At 40.7% G+C, this 27,329-nt stretch overlaps 1 protein-coding gene across 5 annotated transcripts in view; it reads right to left on the minus strand.

Annotated features, from left to right (window-relative positions):
- LOC124717390 (fasciclin-2) overlaps positions 1-27,329 on the minus strand; it is a 921,178-nt gene that overhangs the window by 3,241 nt on the left and 890,608 nt on the right. For 3 of the 5 annotated variants that reach the window (XM_047244242.1, XM_047244240.1, XM_047244241.1), the window contains 2 exons: positions 22,467-22,571; positions 12,041-12,097 (listed from right to left, as the gene is read on the minus strand). In XM_047244242.1, the coding sequence (XP_047100198.1) occupies positions 12,041-12,097; positions 22,467-22,571 (162 nt within the window). The remainder of the gene's footprint in view (positions 1-12,040; positions 12,098-22,466; positions 22,572-27,329) is intronic. The other 2 variants (XM_047244244.1, XM_047244243.1) reach the window with 1 other exon arrangement.

The following is a 27,329-nucleotide window of genomic DNA, read 5'->3' on the forward strand; positions in this document are numbered from 1 at the left end:
ATTTTGAAGATAGTCAGGCAAACCAATCATTTGGACATCCTCATGCCATAGTACAATTGCTGTGCTTCATTCCACCACTGCAGAACTACCACTGAATTGACGGTGTTGCATCTGTAGTGGTGGGAGTGAAAGAGTGTATATGTTTTATGATTTGAGGTATTTTTGTTCAAAAATTAATTTGGTTGTGCTACACACATTATTTTCTGAAGTAGTTTGTCACCCTAATATAAAGCTGTCCTCAGCCTGTTTGAAGGGGATGCTATGCCCTTATATTGAACTGCTCTGTTCCTGAACTGCCAACCTACAGTTTCGTATGGACTATGAGCTGCACTGTAACTCTGAATTCTTCACATTAACAAACTGTCGAAGGCAAAAGATGTTGGGTTTGGTCAGAACAAGCACAGCACAAAACAAAGTGACCATTTAATTTACATAACATGGAATATTTATTACACAGTAATTAAATTCACGTAATAAATAATGCAAGCCCACACAGACATTTATGTAAGCATGATTACCACACACACTTATTGATTAGTGTAGTCCAGCTGTTGATGACACAGGTAACATGAAGTTGTGCTTTTATTTTAGACCATTTGTTACCATTTCTGTCAATTTATCATCCCCCCCTCACTGCTATGGAGCCTATGTCACACTGAGTAAGATGTCTCGCCAAGTTTACTTGACAGTTCACGTGACTTCTCTGGAGCAGGTGCAGTTTACAGCTACTCTCATTTGTCCACAGGTAGTGTCACAGTTTTTCATAAGCTATTTTCCTTGTACAATTCTTCTGTACTGACTGATCGGGAGTACTGTCCACATACGATGTCACAATTTGGACGTGTGGCCACACTACACACACACACAATTGGACTTAATCTCACCATTCCTTTGCATTATCATAGATGGCTCCACAGTAGAATATTGCATTAATTGATGCACATTAGAAGCACTGTGCTAATATGTTATGAAAACTCGCAATTATTACAGCAAACATCTGTGCTGAAGGTCTTTAGAGTGAGGCACATTTCATGAGAAGGGTCTTGCACGGTGCCAATTTCAGCACATCTCGCCCCGGCATGTACAGTATACGGGCCAGCCTGGCTGAGTTGCCAAACTGCGACCTGACCCCACTTCCTCAGCTCACAGAGTCAGTCACTTTCCGGGCTAGCCTGTCACCATTACTGCTATGTTCCTGGTCAGCCTACGAAGCCTTGTATTTAAACTCTTGTTATTTCACTTAATGGTGCAGGGCCAGGTTGACAGCAGTTTCAACGCATATTCGAGCTGACATGCTTCACTGTAGTGTTATTTGTTGCATTTTGTTAGCTCCAAACAGTTACAGAATGTACTGAGGAAGTATTCAAGATTGAAAGAGAGTATGTGACACCAGTAAAAATTACAAGATACCTTGGGACATCATGTCATGGCGGCTGCAGTGTAACACGTGTTAAGTTCAGCTCGCGAAATTTAGTTGAATTCGAAGGTGTTCTCGCAGGTGGTGTTGTCTAGTACAAGTGGAAATCGTGAAAACAACAGTGTTCTGTGCAGTAGTGCTATTTTTTTTCTGTGCTCCGCCAATATCTTCGAGAAAATGGTAAACAGAAGAGTGAACAGCAGCGGGGAAGCAGCAGGTGTGGCGGGCCCGCTCTTGGCGGAAGGTGCGGCCGCGGCTCCCGGTATAGCGGAGCTGGTCCGCTCTGAGGTAAACGCTGCGCTTCGCGATAAAAACAATCTCGATCTGATAGCAGGCACTATATCAGATACTGTAACGGCAGCAGTATTGGCCAAAATGCGTGAAACTGTTGAGGCCAATACTGCCGAAATTACAGCACTAAAAAGTCTGTGTCTGAATACGAGAAAAAGGCACGAGAGTTGGAAGTCAAACTATCTGCCGCAACTGACGAACTAGAACAGTACCAAAGGCGAAATAGTCTACGACTGTTTGGAGTAGTAGAAAATAAGGAAGAAGACACGGACAACCTGCTTATACAGGTTGCGCGTGAAAAATTAGGCGTTGAAGTGACCAAGGCAGACATTGACAGGAGCCATCGGGTGGGACGAAAATTACCAGGTGCCACCAAACCTCGTCCAATAATAATTAAATTTGTCTCGTACCGAAAAAGGGCAGAGATCTTTACCCAGAAAAAGAAGTTAGCAAGGACAGGGCTTACAATAAGGGAAGATCTGACACACGAACGGCTAAAGATTTTAAACAGTGCCATATCCCATTTCGGTCTTCAGAATGTGTGGACTCAGGATGGCAGAGTAATCATTAAGACAGCAGCTGGAAAGAAGACAGTCACAAACATGACAGAACTGAATAGTATTAAGTGAAGCTACTCGAGCCAAAAGTGCAAACTTAACACCATTTGCAATTGTAACAGCCCCAATACTCAGATATAGTCTTGTAATTTTATTAATTTTTTAATTATACCCATATTTGTACCTTCAACTAATTGTTTTTGTAACTGTATTAACTTTTCACTATTTTTTTGTGTCCGTAGCTCTAACCATTACTTAATTTTAGTTACTGCTAATTCTTTTTTCATTTTCTCAGTTTATTCTCTTCCGTTCTGAAATAGTTCTATTGCTATTATTAGTCTCTCCTTTAGTTCATTAATCACCCATCTCTTCGGTTTCAATTGTTCATAACAAAAATCACTATCAGTATCACTTGAGCAAATTTCAATCTAATTGTAGCTTCCTACGATAATCACTACCAGTATCACTTTAGTAAATTTCAATTTAATTCTAGCTTCCTACGATAATCTATTAATTACTAAGCTTACTTCTCTCTGCTGGCAGCATCGGCCTCTTAAATCACTCCCTTCTCCCTTATTTCCACCCTAAGCTGTTTCAAATATGCTAATTACATTTCTCCTCATATGACAGAGGATACACAGTGACACACAGCCGTCACTATTTTGGTCATATTCTCCTTGCACAGAATACCACTAATCCATTTTCTATACTCCCGCAACCTCAGGAAATCTTTAGCAGGCGCCTTTCTTTCGGCACTCGCGGTGTCACAAACAGGGCGTGCAAAATCTCTGACACCCCTGTGTTATGTCACTTGGCGGAAGCAGCGGCCAGTGCCCCTCGCGGCAGGTAGTGCCTAACAAAGGGACAAACCAGTCTGCCACCCTACCCCAGGCTGCTCGGCGGAACGCATCAGAGCTTTTAGCAGCTCACTGCAACATCCAGTCTTTACCTGCGCACTACGAAGAACTTAGCCTCCTCTTCAACCAACTAAACTACCACGTAATCCTCTTATCCGAAACGTGGTTGAAACCACACATATCCTCTGCATCTTTTTATCTCCCAGGGTACACATTTCTTAGGGCAGACAGATCAAAAAAGCGAGGTGGCGGGGTCGGCGCGTATATACGAACAGATCTCAAAGCGAAAGTCTTATGTACGTCAAATCCTGCTGAAGAAAAAGAGGCTGAATTCATGTTCATTGAAATAAATATACAAAGTCGGAAATTCTTGACTGGCGTCGTGTACAAGCCGCCAAAAATAAGCTCAATGAGTTCCTTCCAGTCGGAATTACATTCACTTCAGTGTCAATACGAACATGTCATCGTAACGGGTGACTTGAACACAGACCTGCTAAGAGACACTTCCTCCGCAATAAACCTAAGAAGACTTTAGTTGCAATAGCATGAACATTCTTCCATTACAACCTACACACCATACGGCGCACAGTCATACTCTTATAGACGTAATCGCAACGAAACAGACTGACAAAGTAAGAGTAGGCCCCTGGCCTACTCTGTGCAGCCCCCAAGGATCAAATCGCGTTACATAACTTGTAGTAACATGAAACATATTGACCTTGACGCTCTAACAGCCGATTGCTCAGAAATCTCATGGCATCAAATAATCAGAAAACCCACAATCGACGGCAAAATTAATGAACTTGGTGATAAACTCACTGCCCTCTATGACAAACATGCACCTGTGCGCACAATCCGTGTAAGAAAATCTTCTGCTCCATGGCTGACAGCTGAATTATGTCAAATGATGACTAATAGGGATGCTGCCCACAGGCGTTTCAAGGCAGATCCGAAACCCGAGCATTTCGAAGAATATAGAAAGCTACGGAACAGAGTGAAACAATGCATTCGCAATGCTAAAATCAGGCACGCTCGCTCCCTTGTATGCAGCGATCTGACGCCCACGACTCTATGGAAGAATCTCCGTAGCTTGGGGGTCGGAAAGGCAAAATCGGAAACTACTTTTCATGTGTCAGCTAACGAATTAAATGAATTTTTCTCTGCACCTCTGAATACCAGCACAGCTGATAATTACCGTCCACAAGAATCCCCAAACAGGATAACTAACAACGATACCTTCCATCTAAAACATGTAACAACAAATACGGCAAGAAAAGCAATAATGAGAATCTCTTCCGATGCAATAGGCAACGACAGTATCGGTATAACCATGATTAAGAATGTTGCCGATATCTTAGTACCTGTCTTAACTGACATATTTAATTTTTCCCTCGTGAACGGAATATATCCCACTGCATGGAAAAGAAGCCTAATTCGACCCATCCCTAAGATCGAAAACCCGCAACTGCCTAGTGATTACCGACCAATTAGCATACTGCCTGCTGTTTACAAAGCACTTGAATATATTGTTCATGACCAAATCACTGAACACTTGCATGAATTCAGCCTATATGACAAATTTCAATCCGGTTTCCGTAAACATTACAGCACAAACACTGCTCTAATTAAAGTAACTGATGACCTGAAATATGCCATCGACAATCGAAAGACAACAATATTGACGCTACTGGACTTCAGCAAAGCTTTTGACACTGTTAACTTTGACATATTGCTCAGAAAAATGCAACAGCTTAATTTCTCTGATAGTGCAATGAGATGATTTGAAAGCTACTTAAAAGACAGACAGCAATGTGTTGTCTGCGTAAATGAAAAATCTTCCTGGAAACATGTTTCCTCGGGAGTGCCACAAGGATCAGTCTTAGGACCACTTTTGTTTTCTTTATGTCAACGATATTTCGTCGGTTCTTTCCTCCTGTAAATATCATTTCTATGCCGACGACCTCCAGCTCTACCAAAGCATCAGACCTGAAGATGTAAACACTGCAATCGCTCAGATGAATGATGATCTGTCTTCAGTAGTGAGATGGGCGAAAAACCTGGGGCTTAAACTAAATGCAAAAAAGACGCAAGTAATCTTAATAGCCCATCAGAAATTAATAAGTTCAGACTTCCGCGAACGGCTACCTCCTATTCTGCTCGACGGTACTCCAATACCATATCAGAAAACAGTGAAGAACTTGGGTGTAACTTTGGATGAGCATCTCAACTGGGCGGAGAATACAGTCGCAGTGTGCCGAAAGACATCTGCTTGTCTCTATGCTCTCAAAAAGTTTCGGAACAAATTTCCACAGGACTTGAAACGCCAGCTCGTGCAAGCACTCGTTCTACCGAACCTCCACTATTGTGATGTGATTCAACAAGGCATGAGTAGTGAAAACAAAAGACGGCTAGAGCTAACCATGAATGCCTGTGTGCGTTACACCTGCAACATTCGCCGATATGATCATGTTAGTGCTTCATACTCCGAGCTAGGGTGGCTGCGGCCGGACAAATTGCGTGACTACCACACTCTATGTCTACTCCACCGACTCCTCATCGTGCAAGCACCCCAGTACCTTGCTTCAGAGATTAAAAACCTGTCATGTCATCATAATCGAAACACGAGGTCACTCTTATTTGGTATCCTAACTGTGCCCACTCACAAAACAAAAACTTTTGCAAACTCCTTCTCAGTTGCCGCTGTCCGCCTCTGGAACAAACTGCTCCTTACCTTGCGCAAAATTCGATCTCCTGCTGCTTTTAAGAAGAAGTTGAAGCATTTCCTACTATCATCCTCACAAAGTTCTCCACAAAATTAATGTACAAGGACAATGCCCTCATCTGTCAAATAGCAAAGCTAGCGTCTCCTATCTTGCTCCTGAGATGCCTTCCTCTTCATCTTTCTCTATTAGCCACGCAATCTTCTTTTCCTTTATATTTCCTTAATTATGTTTCATCATGTCTCTATTCTTCTCCTCCCTTCACCATGAGTCTCCCTCATACTCCCTGCTGCCGGCACTCCTATATAAAATCTGTCTCTTCAATAATGTCTAATTATAACAGTACTTGTGACCTAAGAATATAAACTCTATATGTATGTATTTTTCCAGGTGTACCTTTCAAATTGTTTATTTCACTTTTTGTACTAGATGTAGTTTAACATGCCTACTAAAACATATGAATGTAAAATAAGTAGAATGCCTGGTTAGATGTAAGAGAGGGCCTGATGGCCCTAATCTTGCCAGGTTAAATAAATAAATAAATAAAATTTACTGTGAACTCATTCTTCTAGTAATACTTCTTAACTTCCAACCAGCACAAATCAAATGTATGTTGATGAAATTAAGAACATTGCATTCTTGTCAGATGGAATTGCTGATACAATGTAATAATCCATCAACTCATCCGGAATTATACAGTACCCTTTGAGCCTCAGGATATTGCAGCCAGCTGTAAGGAGTATTACAATGCAGTACATGGGCTGTAGCAGTGAACAATGTGGGCTAGAGAACCAGCAGGCTAGCTGGTCAATGTTCAGCAAGTGCGAGTGTGGAAGACACTGACTGAAAATGACTAATTGAGAGGACAAATGCATCTACCATTAATGTAGAACCGTCACACGTTACAACATGGTATGGAAAGTTTTGGCCAAATGTAAATAATTTACAAATGAAAGTAACAAGTTACTGATAACCAGGTTGTTGACAGGTACACAGATGAGACCGAAAACATTGTTAGTATAATGTAATTGGATAGATAAAAATTTATCCACCAAGTGGCAGCAGAACATGTGTATAAAGAAGGTCTTTCCTTCTCATCCTGTCTGGTAAGTCTCCCTGACCCACGGTTCTGGTGACTTTTCTGAACACTACCCCTTTTCCTAAACCACTCCAGTTCCTTTCCCTTCACCCCTCTTTCTTTCCATTCAACTCTTCTGCCTGAAGGAGCAGCCACCAGCTCTGAAAGCTTGCATAAGTAAAACCTTTTTTAAAATGTGTTTTGCTGCTGCTTGATGAGTAGATTTTTTATCAATCCAATTACCTCATATTGTGAATTCATTGTTAGCTTCAGGACGAGTCCTCCAAGGTAGGGTACACATACAAACGCGTACACACCTGTATAGCTACAGAGTGCCGAGCCAGTAGTGCTGTAGGTTGGCTGGAATGAGGGGTAGTGTCAGGTGGTGTGCACAAAGGTAGAAAGTAGAAGGCTGGCTGGCAGCTTGGAGTGAGGCGGCAGGGGCACAGGATAGGATTGTGGTGTGCCAGCACTGGCTACAGTGAGATGGTCACATGGAGGAGTGAATTGGAAGGGAACTGTTGGGCAAAACAGAGGAAAGGTAGACTGTGAGAAAGAGGGTGTGGTTGCAAAATGAGTAAGTTTAGCCCTGTGGCAGGATGGAGGTGGCCGTAAGGCAAGGGATTAAGGAGACTGAAGCCAGGAAGGATTACAGAACAAAGGATGGTGCTGAGGGGGGTGACAGCCACTGGAATGGAGTACACTATGCTCAAAAATGCATTGCGCCACTGGATGGTCAACTCTGTTCTCAGCCATTTGGCAGTGGCTGCTCATTCTGGTGGTCATACCCACTTAAAATTCTGTGCAGAAAGTGCAGCTGACTTGGCCCTGCCTTTAATGGGATACGATAAACCTGTGACAGAACTGTAATATGATATGCCGAGTGGGTGGATCGGAAAGTCCGTAAGTGTTGGGAGTGGGTGTGGCACAGGAACAGACCAGGATATAGCATAGATTGGGTGAACAGTGAAATATCACTTTAGGAGGAGTGGGGTGGATTGAGGGACAATGTTCCTCATTTCCAGACATGAAGGTGGGTAGGTAGCCATCCCTGGTGAAGGCCACGATTCAGTTGTTCCAGTCTGGTGTGATATTAGGTGATAAGGCAGATGCTCCTTTGCAGTTAGCTCTGGAGGATGGTGGGAGCATTAGGGGTTGAGTGACAGCTGTACTGTTAATTAGTGGGCCTGATATGGACTGAAGTGTCAATGGAGCCAGCACAGATGATGAGTTCAACATCCAGTAAAGTGGCACATTGGGCTGACAAGCACCAGATGAAGCACATAGGAGAAATTGTGTTGAGGTTGTGGAGGAAAGAGGATAGGGTGTCGTGGTTCTCGGCCTATATTGTGAAGATATCAGTGAACGTGAATCAGACAAGTTTCAGGTGGCTACTAGGAAGGTTTCTTCTACATGGCCCATAAATGTAATAAGGTTAGATGATTAAGGATTGAAGTGGGATATTAGTAGTTATGACATTGGGAGAGGTAGAGTTCCCTAGCAGAAATACTATGATCATAGAGGATTTTTGCCTATAGGGAGGTGGCATCAACAGTGATGAGTAGGATCCAGGTGGTAGTCAGTGAAGGAAGTTGTTCAATTTTTAATAGGAGAAGCTAAATGGGCAGTTGGTTGGCGGTGTTGATCAGCAAGAGCATAGATTCTTTCAGTGGGAGCATGGTAAGCAGCTACATTGGGGTGTCTAGGATTGTTGGGTTTATGGATTTTGGGAAGCACGTGGAAAGTGCTGGGATGAGGAGAGGGAGATAGATTTGGGAGAAAAATTCTGGGATGGACCTAAGGATTTTGGGTAGGTATTGAAAGTAATGTTGGATTTGTGGGATGGGACCAGAGGAGTCAGAAATTTGGTGGATGCTTTTTGTCAATGCCTGTACTGTTCAGTAAGTTGCTACCTTTAGTCTTAAATTATTCACAAGTTAAAATCATTGACAAGACTCTTACAATATTGAATTGTAGTGAAATATGCTACTCTTCTTCCTAATTCTCAATCTGCAGACTGGCTGGCAGCAGCTCTTTTCCATTTATCTCTGTTCTTTGTTAGTCTCTTCGTTTCCTCAAACAATGCTTTACATTGTCTCCGATCTGTCTACATTATTCCTTACATTACAGTAACTAGACACCCACCATTGTGTCAGTAGATAGGGCCAATTAATTGATCCCTTCTTTTGCATGCTGTTGACAATATAATGTAATTGGATGGATAAAAAAAAATCTACTAGCCAAGCAGCAGCAGGAGAATACACACACAAAAATGGTTTTGCATATGCAAGATTTTGGAGCCAGTGGCTCCTGGCAGAAGGGCTGAATGGGAAGGAAGAGGACTGTAGATGTTTAGGAAGAAGGGCAGTGTTTGGAACAGCCACCCAGAACCCCGAGTCAGGGGAGACTTTCCACGCGGGATGAGAAAGAAAGACCTTTTCTATGTGTGTTTTCGCCAACCACCGCTTGGCACGTAGACTTTCTATCTATCCAATTACATTATATTAACTAACTGGATGCATCTGTAGGTTGTTACTTTCACTCGTAAATTACTTACATTCTGCCAATACTTCCCATACCATGTGACATGGTTCTACATTGATGGAATACATATTTAGCCTCACAATTAGAAGGAAAGATTCATCCCATCCGGCAAGTCTCCCATGAGCCGGAGTTCTGGATGACTTTCCCAACTCTACCTCTCTCTTCACCCCTCTTCCTTCCCGTTAAATTCTTGTACCAGAAGAAGGAGCCACTCCAAAACGTTTCTTAATTGTGTGTTCTCTTGCTGCCACTCGGTGGGTAGATTTTTTCTCTCTCCAATTACATTCTATTGTCAAGAATTGATTATTTTTAATGTTATATTTACAAGCGGTTGGTAACATGTTTTTACACCGATTCTAAGAATTTATCCATTTGTGAGCTTTCCTGTCTATGGGACTTGTTAACACACAGCACTCATTAGCACAGAAAAAACAACAGTCATTTCAATTTGCCATGAAGCATAGGGAGCACAACTCTTCCCCGCGTATTTCATTTTTATGCAGGTGCTTGACAATGACTTTATCCTTTCTGTTAGCTCATTAATCTACATTGACACCAAATGCTAATAACACAAAGTCCTTCTGATAATCTGCACTCGCAACACACATTTGGCAACCTAAATTGCCACAGACCTTACACCCTGTGGCACCTTCAGCACGTGAGCTTACCATCCTTGCTGCACGTCAGACGAGTTGTGTGTGCTGTCAAGCAAACTTGCCGCGAAAACTGCTCCGTGTGATATTGGATTTACTACTGCTGCTCTTATTAAGTTACAAAAACACTCCAGTTGCACATTTTTAACGTCGTTGACAGACAATGGAAGGAAGAAAGGTAACAGTTCGCTTTACATTCCACATGTTGTCATCAAAAGGCAGATAAGCGACACCAAAGACATAGCTAATCTTTCATACAATGTCATTTCTCAGGATTACTTTTCTCAGAGTCAACGACTACAGATTATACAGGCAGTATAGGTGTGTGTGTGTGTGTGTGTGTGTGTGTGTGTGTGTGTGTGTGTGTGTGTGTGTGTGTGTGTTCTATACTAGTTAGCTCTGAAAATTCTTCGCAACATTTCCAGATTTCCAGTCTTGTTTATATCCCTAAATTCCTCAACTATATGGTGAGTTCGTATTTTTATTCCTTCCATTATTTACGCAAGGTGACCTACAAGACATGGACATTTGTAAATTGGCTAATCCACAGTTGTTAGTGGTGGAAGGGAGACAAAGTATACATAATTCACTTCGCGACTGTCCATCATTGTACTAATAATGGAACCGTGGACGGTAAAGCATCATGTGTTCACATACGATACCTCTGTCATAAATGGTGTGTCTTTCGGTGCGACATGACAGACATTTCATTGCCATTTTATTGGCATTGCTCGGATTCACAATACAATCCTACAATTGGTTAGAGCTTTTGGAATAACAGGAAGCATTATTAAGAGAAAGCTATCAGGTTTCAATGAAAAGTGAGGACACCTGAAAACACCACCAAAGTGTGAGAGGCAATCACACTGAAGTCCAGGGTGATCCACACATCAACATGCTCTCTGTCTACAGATAAACTGTGAGAAAGATGGCACTTTGGATTCAAAATGCTGTTGGTTCAGTAAACCAAACAAAGGGACCACCATCGAGAAGAAAACTTTGCAGTATACATGCAAGTGATCTTTGAAGATAATCCAAATGCAATGGTGTTTAAGAATGGTGAGGCACATTTCCATTTAAATGGGTTTGTTAACAAACAGGACTATTGCTTTTGGGCCCCTGAACAGCCTTGAGTAGTTCATGGAAGATCTCTTCACTCCCCATGCGTAACTCTGTGGTGTGTCACACATGCTGTCAATTTAACTGGGCCTGATTTTCTTGAGGACAGTGTAACAGCAAACTCCAAACATTATGTACATGTGCTGATCCTGTTCTTTCTGCCAGAATTTTACAGATGGTAGTTAAACATGAGCAGTGTTTATTTTCAATAGTATGGTGCCACACTGCAAAGGCATTTACAGCAGTTGTGCAGGACATTCTCCCTGAACTTATCACTCCTCGTTTTGGTGATGCATCCACTTGTAACTTTCTTGTGGGAGGTACTTGAAAATGCGTATATATATTAACAAACCCCAAAGTATAATAGAGTTGAAAGCTGCCATTAAAGAGAAGAGGTGCGTTTGACTGACCAACACCTGTTGGTCCGAGTTACAATCAACTCCAACAAATAGTATTCGAGGGACTGGCCACCCGTTGGGCGACACAATGTTTTGTAAATGATAGTGTAAATCAAATAGATGGTGAAACCTTTGAATCTGTATAAATAAAGTTTTTTTTTCCTTAGGAATCAAGTTACTATTGTCCATTAAAAACTGTCCATTTCCTGTAGGTCACCCTGTACTCCACAGAGGACTGACTTTTCACTATGCTGAGTTAGCAAACAAGATTGGTTCATTTGCAGTGACTGGGTTAACCATATGCCAATGCTATTTACTGGATTTTTGTGTGGGTGACAAAACTAGAATCACTTTCCCTTCACCCCATGTTATGCTAATAGTTAAGTTCATAGCATTCCACACTTACCTTTCTTTTATGATAGGAACTGGTTCTTTCCCATCCCTCAGTGGCTCTTTCTCCTCACTGTCAAAAACAAGCACAACTATTCAGTACACACAGCCACATTCATTATAAGCATCCCCAACAAGTTTTAAAATAGTTGATGTCAGCCTATAAAAGGGAAGCTAAAGAAGTTCAGTAATACAAGAACACACTTAAAACCATGCACCTGAAATGTACTGCACAGCTAAACCAGTACCATTGACCTCCACAAATTTAAACACAATACTGTATAAATTACTAAAATCACTGCCATAACCATTCAAAACTGAAAACAGGCCATTCTTCAAAATTCTAAAAGTTAAGAGGAATATCACATAAATTTAACAGGATGAAACAAAATTAATATAAGGTAACATTCTATGTAGGAAAAATATATCTAAAAACAAAGATGATGTAACCTACCAAACGAAAGTGTTGGTATGTTGATAGACACACAAACACACACGCAAAATTCAACCTTTCGCAACCCATGGTTGCTTCATCAGGAATGAGGGAAGGAGAGGGAAAGACGAAAGGATGTGCGTTTTAAGGCAGAGGGTAAGGAGTCATTCCAATCCCGGGAGCGGAAAGACTTACCTTAGGGGGAAAAAAGGACTGGTATACACTCGCACACACACACATATCCATCTGCACATATATAGATATATGTCTGCTTGTGTCTGTATATGTGCGGAATGGATATGTGTGGCGTGCACGCCAGTGTATACTTGTCCTTTTTTTCCCCCTAAGGTAAGTCTTCCCGCTCCCAGGATTGGAATGACTGCTTACCCTCTCCCTCAAAACCCACATCCTTTCGTCTTTCCCTCTCCTTCCCTCCTTCCTGACAAAGCAACCGTGTGTTGATACCAACGCTTTCGTTTGGTAAGTTACATCATCTTTGTTTTTAGATATATTAATATACGGTAACACGGAAATTGCGACTACTGCAGCTTTTTAAAAAAGCAAAAGCCAAAGCACCAAACAACAACCACATCAAAATGTGCCGTACTCACCTACAGTAATTTTTCTTACAGTCTGAGGGACAGAAACTAAATTCTTGAGCTTTTGGACTGCAATATTATCAAATGGAGTGAGTTAGCAAAGTTGAGAGTTATGATGTGAAGGAAGCAGACATTGTGAAGCAGAAATCAGAGGGCGAAGTTATCACTGGCTGACTGAAACCTACACGTGTCTCCCTAATCTCATTACTGCTAACTCTTAACATCTGTTTCAAAAACCTGGTGATTTAGCTTCTGCTTTAATGCATGGCAGTTGTCCAAGATAACTGAAATGCCAGGTGTGGATCAGGTAGGAAGACTTCAATACATACACACATTACGAGTACAAATACGGATACACCAAGGTATAAATAAATATAATTTTCATAAGATCATCAATTTCATGCATCAGCTTCAGATAATTGAAATATGCAGTACTGTTAATGAGAGGGAACAAAAATATGAAAAGGTGGGACATAAAAATTGTGGCTTTGAATTATAAAAGAATGACCTTTTACGCATTTAGAAGACACCATTAATTTCAGCCGACTAAACCTTCCATATCATACAACATAAAGCATGGAACAAAGCTCATCACAAGTTCTGAAATAGAATCTAGCTACTACATTCCATAACCAACAGAATGCACTAGAATTGAAATGTTCTTACCTCGCTGTACAAAATACTCTGGTTACTACTGTTAATTACACAACAACAATACTGACAATTATTAAAATTTAAGAATTCATGCAACACTATATCATAAAAAGCTTACTAAACGTATCTGAAATTGATATTGTGTGAATCATTATACAAAAAAGTGTGAAAAATTGTCTTTGTGGTAAATAAAACAAGACAAGTCATAACACGAATACAAGCAGACTGGACATAACTCAGATTATGGATAAAACAACAACAACCCAAGATGATTACAGTAGTTTACCTATCAAAGAAAACTATCAATCCATCTACTCCATTTTGGAACCAATGAATAACAACTGGGACATCTAAAACATATAGCAACCATTTAGCTTGCCTTTCATTATAGCTTTATCTATGAATTGCACTTCCACCTCAAGATATGTTTCTGTATGTCCTTGGCTAGTGATGTCCATTCCTCTGCCAGTGCATAAATAACTGCCAAAATTGTTTTCATTATATCCTGTGAGCTGTATTCACATGGAATAATGTAAACAGCTAGGACTCTGAAATGACGTGATGGATAGCCACACAAATGTGACAGTAACTGTGTGGGGCAGTCAGTTCAAACCATTTCCCAGTGCTATATCCAACATCAGCAGAACATCCGAGCACCGAAAACTAGAAAACTATGCTGTTGCCAAATACAGCCAAATGAATAAGCACAAAATCTTGTTTGAGCAAACACAGATTCTAGCTACACTTCCAACACTGGGACTTGCGGTATACTTCAGGCTGTCCAGCCAAGTTTGAATTCCACACAATATTTCAACGACCGACCCAGTCATCTTCTTAAGGTACTGCAAGTTGTGCTGTTACATATACTCGCTGCCAGGTCTCCAACCAGACTATGAAGTATTGTTGGTCTTGTTATGCTGGAGTCAAGGTAGCCCCTGAGAGCTAGCAATCCATATTACACCACAGAGGACAGGGCTGTCTATGTCCAAGGCGTACCAAAAGCACCATGGCAAACACCAGCTATTTACATACAAGATAATGGAAACAGACATTCCTAGCACTACTTCCTGCAGGGGGAGCTCGTCCCACGGTCTCCAGGAAGTATCACTGTGCCAAAACCTGATTGGCTGGAGAGAACTATTTAGGGACTAGAACCAGGTCCAAAGTTCAGTTCACTCCAGATGCTGACCTCGTGAACTTTGACCGCTGAAGATTACGTCTTCATCTCTGAATTGGACTTTTACTACTGTGTGTGTGTTACCACGAACCTTTGCGGAAAATTAGGAGTGAGCTTTTGTTTGACTCAATTAAGAGACTTTTACTGGCATCGTTATTGTTACCTTCTTTTGTTGTTCAGTCATCAACCTTGTAAACTTACATAAATAAAAGTTGTGTTTGTGAAAATTGTCAGTCACAACAGGTCTTGCACTGCTAATTACAGCTGTTTTTGAGGTCGTCTCTCAAACGTCCTCTATGGCCTTTGTTTTTCAGACTCCACACTTATATTCCTTGAAATGCACATTCTCTTAGTGTTTCCCTCTCTGTTGGGTGTTTTGAATGCCAAGGTCTTAATAAATTGAGAGAAAGACCCCAAGCCTTGTTTAAACTTCTGACAGCTTTATTTAATAGAGCCCTAATTACACTGTCCCGGAAACTTGGCGTCTGTAGCGTGATACTTGTCTCATCGTATTTTATTTCACAATTACATGAAGGCAGCACTCGGTGACTGCTGATTTGCTCAATTCGAGTGTACCGCTGTTCCTTGCCTCTCTCATCTACTGTGGTAACAGTTGCCCCATGTACGGCATGCCACGTGACACATTTGTGAGGAGTGTAATGCACACTGGGCTTTTGGAGACCTGTACCATCTTTAACAGTTCAAACGAAATATTTTTAATTTTGTTGAAAAAAATGAAGTATACTGAGTGCCATGTTTCCATAGGAACCTACAGATTTCTAGATATTGGACTAGCGCAAAATATGTAAGTGGTTCCTAGCCTCTTTATCTCTGTCTCAGCCTAGATCGCTTCCTCCAGGTTCTTGGACTCAATCATCAAAGAGGTTACCAAAATCGGAATGTGTATGTAAAAGTTTAATAGAGATAAAGGATTTTAAATCAGCAGTGCACAGGTGTGGACACCTCATAACTGAAAGACTGCAAAGGATTATGTCCCGCATGATACATCTTAATGGAAACAAACCGAGCGAGGTGGTGCAGCAGTTACTACATTGGACTTGCATTCAGGAAGACAGCAAGCTCAAATCCACGTCTGGCCATTCAGACTTAGGTTTTCCATGATTATCTAAATCACTCCATGCAAATGCCAGAAAGGAACCTTGATCACCCTGAGCATGTGCTCTGCCTCTCTGATGTAATGTCTGGTCACAGTTGGCACTATTACATTGTTTATGCCTTTGTAATTCCTTTACTTCTTGGACACTAAGTTGCTTTCGTGATGGTAAAAATCAGGGATATGGTTGAAAGCTCAGATTTTGTCAAAAATTAACACAAACAGCCACTGAGAACACACAAAGAGTCACCGAGAACACACAAAGTGTCAACTGAGAACACTTGATATGACTTGACATTAAAGTCAGAAAAGAGTGGGGGATGTCAAATTGAGCAAAATTTTCCAGATATCTGTAGGTCAGAGCTCCTCCATTTTGAGGCAACTCAATCATTGTTAAGTACATGGAAGTACATGTGTTTAAACTGCAGGTAACGCTTGTTATGCCAAAGAGCGCAGTTAATAATTAAACTACCTGGCGATAATGGTGTCAGTTAAACACGCGTCCTGGAAGCCAGGCTTCCTGGATCAAATTTGCCTTGCTGCTGGATCTGTTACCAGCAACTTCAATCAACACGTGAGTGTTACAGAGATGCTTTGTGAACTCAAATAGGAATCCCTAGATAGAAAATGATGTCCTTTTCATGAAACACTACTGAGAAAATTTAGAGAATGGCATTTGCAGCTAGCTAAAGAACAATTCTACTGCTGCCAATGTACGTTTCACATAAGGATCGCGAAGATAAGACATGAGAAATTAGGGAGTGCACAGAGGCATATAGATAATCACTTTGCCCTCACTCCATATGCGAGTGGAATAGGAAAAGAAGTGATTGGTGGTGGTATGTAGCACCACCACATGGTGGCTTGCAGAGTACGTATGTAGATAAGGGCTAGGGCGCTGGCCGGACTGAACGTAGTTTTTAGGTGGTTCCCACATACATCTAGGTAAATACTGGGCTGGTATCCTTGTCCCATCTTAGATACATACTGTGCAAACATTTAGAAAACGTCATCACACTTGACAATGAGACTTACAAGGCATGGAACTTTAGTGGTAGCAACTATTTATTTGCACCTTTTACAAAATAGATACATGTTTCAAGAGTTTTACTGTTCTTCAGAGTAGACACCAGCATTGCGTAAATCCCGCTGCCAGTGATATGCAAGTTGTAGGATATCCTTACAGCACTAGTTTTGTTGATAGTTCAAGTGGAGTGATGTATTGCCTAGCAAATCTCTGTAGCAGTTTTGAAACGAATGCCATGAAGTGCTTCCTTCAATTTAGGAATCAAGTAGAAGTAACAAGGGCTTAAGTCCAGGGAGTGTGGTTTGTGGTACAGCACTTTCCAGCCTCAACAATCTAACAAATCAGTCACAGCTTGTGCCCAGGTACTGCCCTGTAAAATGATGGCCCGGTTCTACGGAAAGTGTTGCCACTTCTTTCTCTGTGCTGCTCATTTTTGGAACATGGCCTACGATAAGCTTAGAGACAGAAGTGACAACACTTTCTGCAGGATCTGTTTGGCTGAGGGGGTTGCTAAGTGCTGCATTACCCACCACATTCCCCTGACTAAAGTCATTGTAAGTTCAACTCGATTTCTAACTGAAAGAAGGACTTCACGGAATCTGTTTCACAACTGTTACAGATTCATCAGGGAACAGACTAATCCACTCAAACTGTCAACTCAAATGGCACTGCAAAGGGTGTCCTCTGACTTTCACATTGCTGGCAATGGGTTACAAACAATGCTGGTGACTATTCTGCAGGATAGTAAAACTTTGAAATATATATTTTGTACAAGCTGTAAATAAATAGTTGCCACTATTAAAGGTCCAATGCTTGTACAATAGATGCAGATAGATGGAGTACACTTTTTCCTTCCCTGGAGGGAGGAGGGAAAGGCAGGGGAGAAGGGCATCCAGCCATCAAATGGCACTAACTGATACTGCCAATCCAATAGAGAAATGGGGGCTGCTCGGTTTATTTCCGGTAGATTTCAACAACGCATAAGTGTTACAGAGATACTTAGGGAACTCAAATTGGAATCCCTGGAGGGATTGTGACATTCTTTTTGAGAAAAACTATCAAAAAAATTTAGAGAACTGGCATTTCAAGCTGCCGAGAGATTCTACTGCCGCCAACATACATTGCTCATAAGGACCACGAAGATAAGATACGAGAAATTAGGGCTCGTACGGAGGCTTCCCTCGCTCTATTTCCAAGTGGAACAGGAAAGGCAATGACAAGTAGCGGTACAGGGTACGCTCCATCATGCACCGTACGGTGGTTTGCGAAGTATCTGTGTAGATGTGGAAAAAAAAATAGTATCAGCTAAAGAGCCAACACTAGGGCAACTGTGGATAGTTATATTAGACGCGCGTTTTCTCTGTTGTTTACTGGTAAAGCTTGACCTCGAAAATACCTATGACAGAACCACCGTAATCACATTAGGTTTATTATGATGATAAATCATGCTGCAAAAACAGCACTGCATGTGTTAGTGTAATATGAAGTGTTATTAATAATAAAATTTAAAGGGTACATGTCTTAATTTTTGCTGACATACGGAGAGCATGAATGACCTTTCAATGCAATAAGTACAATAACAAGTGTGGGCTAAGGTAACAGTGGAAAAGAAAGCAGAATAAGAATTCTGTCTCCAAAATTGCTACAAAGTGGACATAATCAAAGAAATAACAGTAACAGTGCAGGCAGACAAAACCACACAGTTAGAAGCACCTACACACATTCACTTACTGGATAAACATCTGGGCACTTCTCACCGACTGGGTGCCATTTGATGGCTGCATCTCTACAACAGCGCATTTTTTACTTACAGCAACCTGCAAAAATTTGCTCGACTCAGCGTCTCCTACCCCGCTTTCACCACATTGCCCTCTTCCCCCTATTGGATTTATAGCCTGCTGTACATTACCTTGAGGCAATTCTGTAATACTACAATACAGCTGCAGAAGAAGATCCCTGATAGCTGGCAGCTTTCAACTGCAAAGCCTAACAGGCTGCAGGTGAAAAAAATAGTCATCTACAGAACTGCAACGACTCTGAGATGCTGCCACAAAGATACATTCACAAGCATGTTTCGCAATAGGTCAAGGTAGCTGCACGAAGCTGCATCACAGAGCACACGGCAGCCATCAGGAGCCTTCTCTCATCGACTCTACTATTAGCGTTATAAATTTTAATGGTCTTGATCACAATATTATAGAGGAATTTATGGAGATAAGTACAAAAATGTACATAGAATTAGTAATCCTAATAAATATAAAATTTACCTTATGAATATAATAGAGGGAAACATTCTACTTGAGAAAAATATATCTAAAAACAAAATGATGTAACTTACCAAACGAAAGCGTTGGTATATTGATAGAGACACAAACAAACACACACACAAAATTCAAGCTTTCACAACCCACGCTTGCTTCATCAGGAAAGAGGGAAGGAGAGGGAAAGACGAAAGGATGTGCGTTTTAAGGGAGAGGGTAAGGAGTCATTCCAATACCGGGAGCGGAAAGACTTACCTTAGGGGGAAAAAAGGACAGGTATACACTTGCACGTACACACATATCCACCCGCTCCCGGGATTGGAATGACTCCTTACCCTCTCCCTTAAAACCCACATCCTTTCGTCTTTCCCTCTCCTTCCCTCTTTCCTGATGAAGCAACCGTGGGTTGCGAAAGCTTGAATTTTGTGTTTGTGTTTGTTTGTGTCTCTATCAACATACCAACGCTTTCATTTGGTAAGTTACATCATCTTTGTTTTTAGATATAAAATTTACCTTTGCTATTTAAAACAAAGTGTAAATCAAGCAATGTAATTTCTATAATATACTGTAATCAATATAAGTAATAAATGTGTTATTTGTCTATGCATGTCTTTATTGCTCAATAAACCACTCTGTTGTGGTTTGGTAGCACATCCACAAAGGTTTTGGTTTGGAACTAGAGGGCTTAAGTTTGAAGATACAGATGCCCAAAAAAGGGAATCACACCAGTGGTCTTCTTATGGGAAGTAAATGAAGCAGCTGGAAATCGAGTGCCGAAATGGACGAAACTGGCCAACATTTTACAGAATTGTCCAGAAGATTCAAGAATGTTCTAGAATTTTCGAGAGTATTTTCGAATGTCCCATTCTCCTGTAGTGTAGGGAACGGAGACACATGTCTCGGCATACTTTTGGAAATCAATTAAAGCAGGTCGAGGAAAACTGAGTGTAGATAGTTACGTTAATTTAAGTAAAAGTAAATTGCTTAGCATTGTGGAACAGAGTATTAAATGGGATATTAGTGTATTAAGTAATGTTAACATTTAACAGGTTGCCAAAATGTAAAAGCAGAGATCTTGCCAGCAGTGAATTGAGAAGAAGGAATAGAAATAACAGTGATGAAATGAAAGAGATGAGGAGCTAGAAGCATGTTTAGCTTCACAACAGAAGAGAATGAACAGATCGAGAGAAAACATAACAGACAAACAATGATCTGAAATTAGAGAAGGCAATCGAGGGAGACAATTGACAAAGCAGACAGAGAAAAACTGATAAAGAAACAAGGTTATGAAGTGAGCTAAGTAAAATTCCAACGAATGAAATCCGTGAAAGACAAAGTTCACAAACACATGAATAAAACACTGGTCGACAAGAAGTGCAAAGCAGAATTCGAAATTACAGAGTGGCGTACAGAAAATTCTGTTATGATCGTAGAGTATAACGCACACTTTGTTCTTGCCAAGTACGTCAGCTCTTTGATGCCAAGAAATTCAGTAGAGAAAGACCACAAATGGAAGCCTCCACTAGAATTATCTCATTACACAACTGGAGAAATTCCTACATTGAAACATTTTCTACAAAATATGAGAGGCTACAATGCTTGCTTTCAAATGACATCATTTGGTGCTACTTCTGTGAGCATATCGACCAAGTGAAGTGAGTCTTTTTCAGCTAGTATAGAATGTAAAATATAGAAATTACTTTCCTTGGTTTTCCCTTTGTTTAAATTAGCTGCTGTCTGATAGTTTCTGTTCTTGTGTAAGCTTGACACAGTTTTGTGAATTTCCAACAATGTAGGAAAAGACAAATTCCTACTTACCTTAAAGAAGATACATTAAGTTGCAGGCGGGCACAATTAAAAGACACTTACATTAGCTTTCGGCCACAGCCTTCATCAGTAAAACAGAGACACACAAAATTCATAAATACAAGCAAGCACACCTCTCGCATACACGACTGCCAACTCCAGCATCTCGGGCCAGAAAGCCTGGCCCAAGATTCTGAAGATGGCAGTCACGTGTGCACGAGGCGTGCTCGCTTCTGTGTACGAAGACTGTGCCCGAAAGCTTATGCAAGCGTCTTTTAATTATGCCTGTCTGTGACTTAACATGTCTTCTTTATGGTAAGTAACACTCTGTCTTTTCCTACATTGTTGGTATTCCAACTCGGAGTTTCCACTGTTTTTGTGAATTTCCTATATATCAGAATTACTAAGTACACAGGTGTTTTGGTATCTGTATCCACAGTTCATAAGTGTCACTTGAAGCTGTAACTGTGTGTCCTCGTGCACCACCATTCAAATGGCAAGCCACAATGGTCTTGGGCAAGCACGCCCAGCAATCAGTTTCCTAATGGTTTTATATGCCAACAGCGATGCTGTGACCAGCCTCTGTACACTGAGAAACTAAGTTTATTGTTAGTAATGACGTCCACCCCTGTAGCTACGAGCAGAGCGCACGTCTGACTGCTACGCGGAGTATCTGCTGACAGGACTGGAACAGGCACAACAGCCTCCTCGTGGGGTAGACTGAGGAGCTACCTGAGGCAGCTCCGAGGTCACGGAAACCGACAATGGCCAGGGCGAGCATCTGAACGGTTCTGCGTGGCAGAAGCTGACACTCAGCTGATGGGTGCTGAGTGGTGGTAGAGTCAGTACACAGAGCTTAGCTTTGCTCAGTAATGATGTTGTTGTGGTTAACACTGCCATTACGTGCTGATTAAAGTGTAAGCACGGTAGGTGTTTAACTTCTTTTTAACGTTTTAATTCTTTTATAAATACATGTTTTTTTTAATACTGTTAGAAGGTTTTCACATTAACTGACACGTAATTTTATGTTTCTTTCTGTCTATCTGAGAATGGTTGCTGGTCAATTGAAGCTTGTTGTCACCTAGTTGACACTGCACGATACTGTGATCGAGACCACTAAAATCGATAATAAATAACACAGATCACCACGTCTCTCGACTGATTACGATGTCTACTCTTACATCCGCTGTAAGAATCCACATTTCTTTACCAGTATCACAATAAGGAGAAATTACTAGTAAGCCTAGCAGATCAACTGAGCTACAAAGGGAAATAAGAGAGCTCGTCCCAAATGTCATGCAAAACAAAAGAGAATACGGCAGGCAGTCACAGCGGCAGCCACGTGATGAAAGAGACGAGCGTCAGCCTTACATGACGGGGATCTTGACAGTGGCCTGCTGCATCTTAGCGGGGGCGAGCACGGCCGGGTCCTCCTTGTTGCTGCAGTACGGCAGGGGGAAGCGCCAGCTGTAAAGGCTTCACACAAACCCCACACTCCACTTACTCTCTCGTTTGCACTCACAGGGGAGGCACAGACGTGTCACAGGTGGTACGGACTGGTCTCGAATACTCACAGCTCTGACTCTGTGCACTCATCAATTTTTCTGCCACCTGTAACGGTGCTGTGACTCCCCTGGTGGAGGAAGTTTTTTGCAGTGAATGCACAAGACAAATGACCAATGGGATAAATGAGAAATAATTGCAGTTCCTCACAGATGAGACTGGAAGACAGTCAGTGGACAATAAAACTAAAGTTACTCTTCACGGCATACAGTGTGAGCTTTCGTGACCGGTACTTGCATCGTTGTAGATTTTTGTTTTACTGTCACTAGGCTGTAGCCTGAGGGATGTTTCTGCACCCAAAAGTTTGTCTCCTAATGCTCGAGATGTCATTTGAGGCTATAAAGACTACGACAGAAATTTTCAACTTGAATGTTCTGAACGAACACAACTGTTTATAATTACTGACACAACAGTTGAGTCATGATGTAACTGGACTACTGCTTAATATCACAGAGCCATGTCAGCAGATGCTACGGGTATTACAGTGTAGAAAATTTAGTACCATTTGTTATATTAAGCAATAAGACCTACAAATTGTCGAATTCTAGTTCCAATTTCAATCCTCTTTCTTTTCTAAGAAAGTTGTTTTCATGCTTTTTACATCTCTGTACATACTGGCAAGGTAATGACTGGACCTTGATAAAGCTAAGTATTAGAGAAATGAAATTAATGATTCTGTGATCCCAGTGCATTCCCTGCACAAATCCATTCCATATGAGGCCAAGTGTACATACAAACTGCTACAAGAAGCATTAACATTAGGCTGAAAGAACACGTGCAATTTTGTCTGGGTGTCCCACACAAAATGGATATAACAGATTGCGCAGTGGGACAACGGAACCACAGAATTCATTTCACCAATCCTACAGTTTTATGAAGGTCCAACCATTACTAAAATAAGATCTCCAGAGAGGCCACAGAAATTCAAAAGCACAAAAACAACTTTAAATGAAAAAAAGGATCAAAATTAGACAAATTGTGGATCTTTTTCCAAAATAAAGCACAATGGGTCAATTTTTTTGTACTACAAGCTCCATAATGAATGATGGTATGACTCCAATCTTAGGAAATGATCACACGAATTTATTGTGAATACTCACAAGCACAGATACGTATAAACAGTTCCAGCTTGCTGAGCGTGTTTTGAGTTTGAAACTGCTATCAACTAATGATGTTTCCCACATTAGCACATGAAATGTTAGGCACAGAAACATGCCTTAGGCAGTGACCTAATGCCTATGTAACAAAAATCAACAAGGATGACTCTTCAAGCTTTCCTGGCAGATCTATTCAATACATGGCTCTCCCTATCCTTCTTGCTGTACACTGGCAGTATTTCCTGAAATATTGGAAGAGACCTCAAGGGACACAACATTAGATGTACCCTTCATCATCTAAAAAATTGACAAATTTGTCGGATACTGTCAAAGACAATCTCGGACTCTGAAAGCGAGATGTATACAAGATTCTTTGTGGGTGGAATGGTGTGTACTAGCCAAGCATGTCGTATCGTGCAAGACTGATGTGATGAACACCCCTGTGATGATACATGTCTGAGCCAACTGGAAAAATCTGCAATGACAGACTATTGCCTCAGTACACAATAGACAAGAAGACAAAGATCGTATTCAGTTTTGCCTTCAAGGTAAAAAAGACAGTACATCTGCACAGCTGACAGCCTAATAGATAGGGTCTAAGCAGTGCCTGGAAATCAATTTCCAATAAATAAATAAAATGCCTCTCTGAGGATAATACTTCAGGATGTTGTGAAGTACATAACAACAGCAGTTGTCTGTTAACAAATTGGTCAGTAGCTCAGCAAATAGCATAATCTGATTGTTAACAATAAATTCATTTGATGATACCGTACTCGCATACTTACTTTTTTTTAAATTTCATAATTATTACCAAATGCAGATGTTAATTAATAAATATGAAATCATCTTTTTAAATAAAATAACATATTTTACTTTTAATTACTCATTGTATGAAAGTAAATTACAATTTGGTACAGGTGTGCAAAATACCTTTTTTTAAAATGAAAGAAAATTATATACACCAATAATATTGTTGATTTTCTGCAAAATTAAAAAGTATTTGATTTGTTATCTGATGTGTGACATTTTTGTACCAAATTTTAATTTATTGTGAATATTTGCATTTTCACATGAATAGTAATTAATAATAAAAGGATGCTATTTTTATTAAAAATATGATTCCATATTTGTTAAGTAGGATTTACATTTGGTAAAAATGACTGAATTCAGAAACAGGAAAAGAGGTATGCTACTAGCAAGATTCAAACCAGTGACTCTCCAATTACAATTTGATTATGGAACATGCTGAACTTCCGACAAATTCATCACTATACCACAATTGCACTGTACTAAACGGCACTCGGAAATCTAATTTTCAAAGGGGACGTTTTTGAGAATTTTGTGGTACTGCCTTAGAAGGTCCCCTCGTAAGTACAGCCTGAGACCCCATGCTTGCTGCCACTGGGTGTTAGAAGGCAATTCCACCGCAGCTTAGTGGACAATCCACCTGAACAACACTTCTGGTTTGGATCCCAGCAGCAGCGACACCTGGCCCCTGGTAGGGGGCTCTGGACCACAAGCTGTCATCTGTCTGAAAGCAACTCAGTCTTGGGTATGCAGTTTTCAGATGAGACCTCCACAAGTCCGTTGCAGCGTGGACACCAGCAGATGAAACTTGACGGTGTCGAGCAGTTGGTTCGAGGAAATATTGTAGGGTACACAAAACGTGTTCTGGCAGCCGACTCGAGAGCCATATACTGAACGTAACTAAATGTTGGCTGCAATAGAAGGGCTAAGACTTTTCTTATTTCTTGAGAACGCAATAATAAAAACTAAATACATTAATGCATTCCAGTCTTTTTTTTATTTTAGGCTAAAATACTACCCACACAAGAATGATGTTCCACAATTTGGCTTTAAGTGGAAATAACAAAATTATGAAGCTATTTTATTAAGTGCTTAAACTTAACTGCTTCAACAAGTTATTTAGGAGTCATAAAGCAGGGTATTTTAAGTGGTAAGGAAATTACTACGTAAGGAAAGACAGTGTTAGTGCCGACAAAACTGGCAGTAACACAGTGGCACTAAGTACCAGCTAATGCCACACAGGATAGTTAGAGATGGCACACTGCACTTGACACATAAGAAATTAGACATCACTAAGAAAGTATCTGTCATGCCTTGTGTTTTTTGACCTTCTACTGTGTCCTTCCACTGTGACATGTTTCATCAAAATTGCATCATCTCTGAGGCAGTGCACAAGAACTTCACTAAAGGTGTGTTCAGAAACCGTGAGACAAAACCAGTCGAGCTTCTGTGTCACTTCACAGGAAATGACGCACAGATACGTTTCTAGTTGAGGGAGGAAGGAATGCAGAGATGTAAAAACTCAAATGTGTCTTACTTCTGCAGCAATCTCTAACTGAACACATTCGGTAAATATAAAACTTTTCTCCAGTCTCATTTTTTCTGCACAAAACCTCATTATCTGGTAGTTTCCTGCAAGCTAAGAGAACACACTTTTCATAAATTGCTTGTCCTCTCCACAGAACTGATAAGATTTTGATGAAACTTGTCACAGCAAAAAGACACAGCTCAACACAGACAATGATCACACACCAGGGCAGCACAATAAATAGTTCATTAGTAATTAAAACAGTTTCACTTTGGCTGTGTCAAAGTAGGATGAGTCTACTCATCACACGTATATTGTTTTGCACATTTATACTGATTAAATGCACATTTAAAATTTTTCTGGGTTCTAAATTCTGTAATCAATAAATGACATTTTGTTGTACAACAGCACCTCAAAAGTGTTGCCAGACCAATATAAACAACAAACATATGCATACCTATGTCAATAACACAAGAACACTTTGTATACAAGTTGGAAAGCACTTACGTGCTGTGGATGCCCACAGCAAAAGGTGTGAAAGCTGTATTTAAAATCTTTATGATGATAATGAAAGTGTTGATCAAGAAACATTGAAAGCCTGCAAATATTTAGCGATATAATTATTACCCTGTACTGCATGACCGCAGTATGGTCTATTATCTCACAGTAAACAGAAACTGCCTTACCTCTGTCATACACAGTTCATCTTATGTACATGTTATAAAACTGTACATCACTGAATGGAATGAGAATCACAGCGTTTTTAAAACACATGTAAACATGACCACCACATAATTATTCTACCAGTTGTGTGTAAAGTACAATGTCACACCTGCCAGTCACACTTCTGAGCATATCAGACACTGCCATTGCTGTGAGAAAATGTGGAGTGGCTGTCAGGGTTACTTCTGAGACCACACCTAGATATCTGTGCATGCACTCACCATGTTTTCCACAGTGACAGCAAAGTCTGAAATGAACAGTATATGTGTCTCAAGGCATCTAACATTGCACTTAACACACACCTGGTAGAACAAGCATCTCGTGGCCTCGTTTACGGGTGCTTTGCAAACACCGTCATTCCCATTGCGTTTAGCATTTTACTGTTTTATACCATGTACACTTGATAATCTGTGCACAACAGAGAAAGACACTTGGTGTTTACCATGAGATTATGGATTATGAACCTTACTGTGGTCCTGTATCCATGATTTAGCCCACTCAATGACGACCAAAACA

The sequence above is a fragment of the Schistocerca piceifrons genome, chromosome 9, assembly GCF_021461385.2.
Source record: "Schistocerca piceifrons isolate TAMUIC-IGC-003096 chromosome 9, iqSchPice1.1, whole genome shotgun sequence".
Lineage (NCBI taxonomy): Eukaryota > Metazoa > Arthropoda > Insecta > Orthoptera > Acrididae > Schistocerca > Schistocerca piceifrons.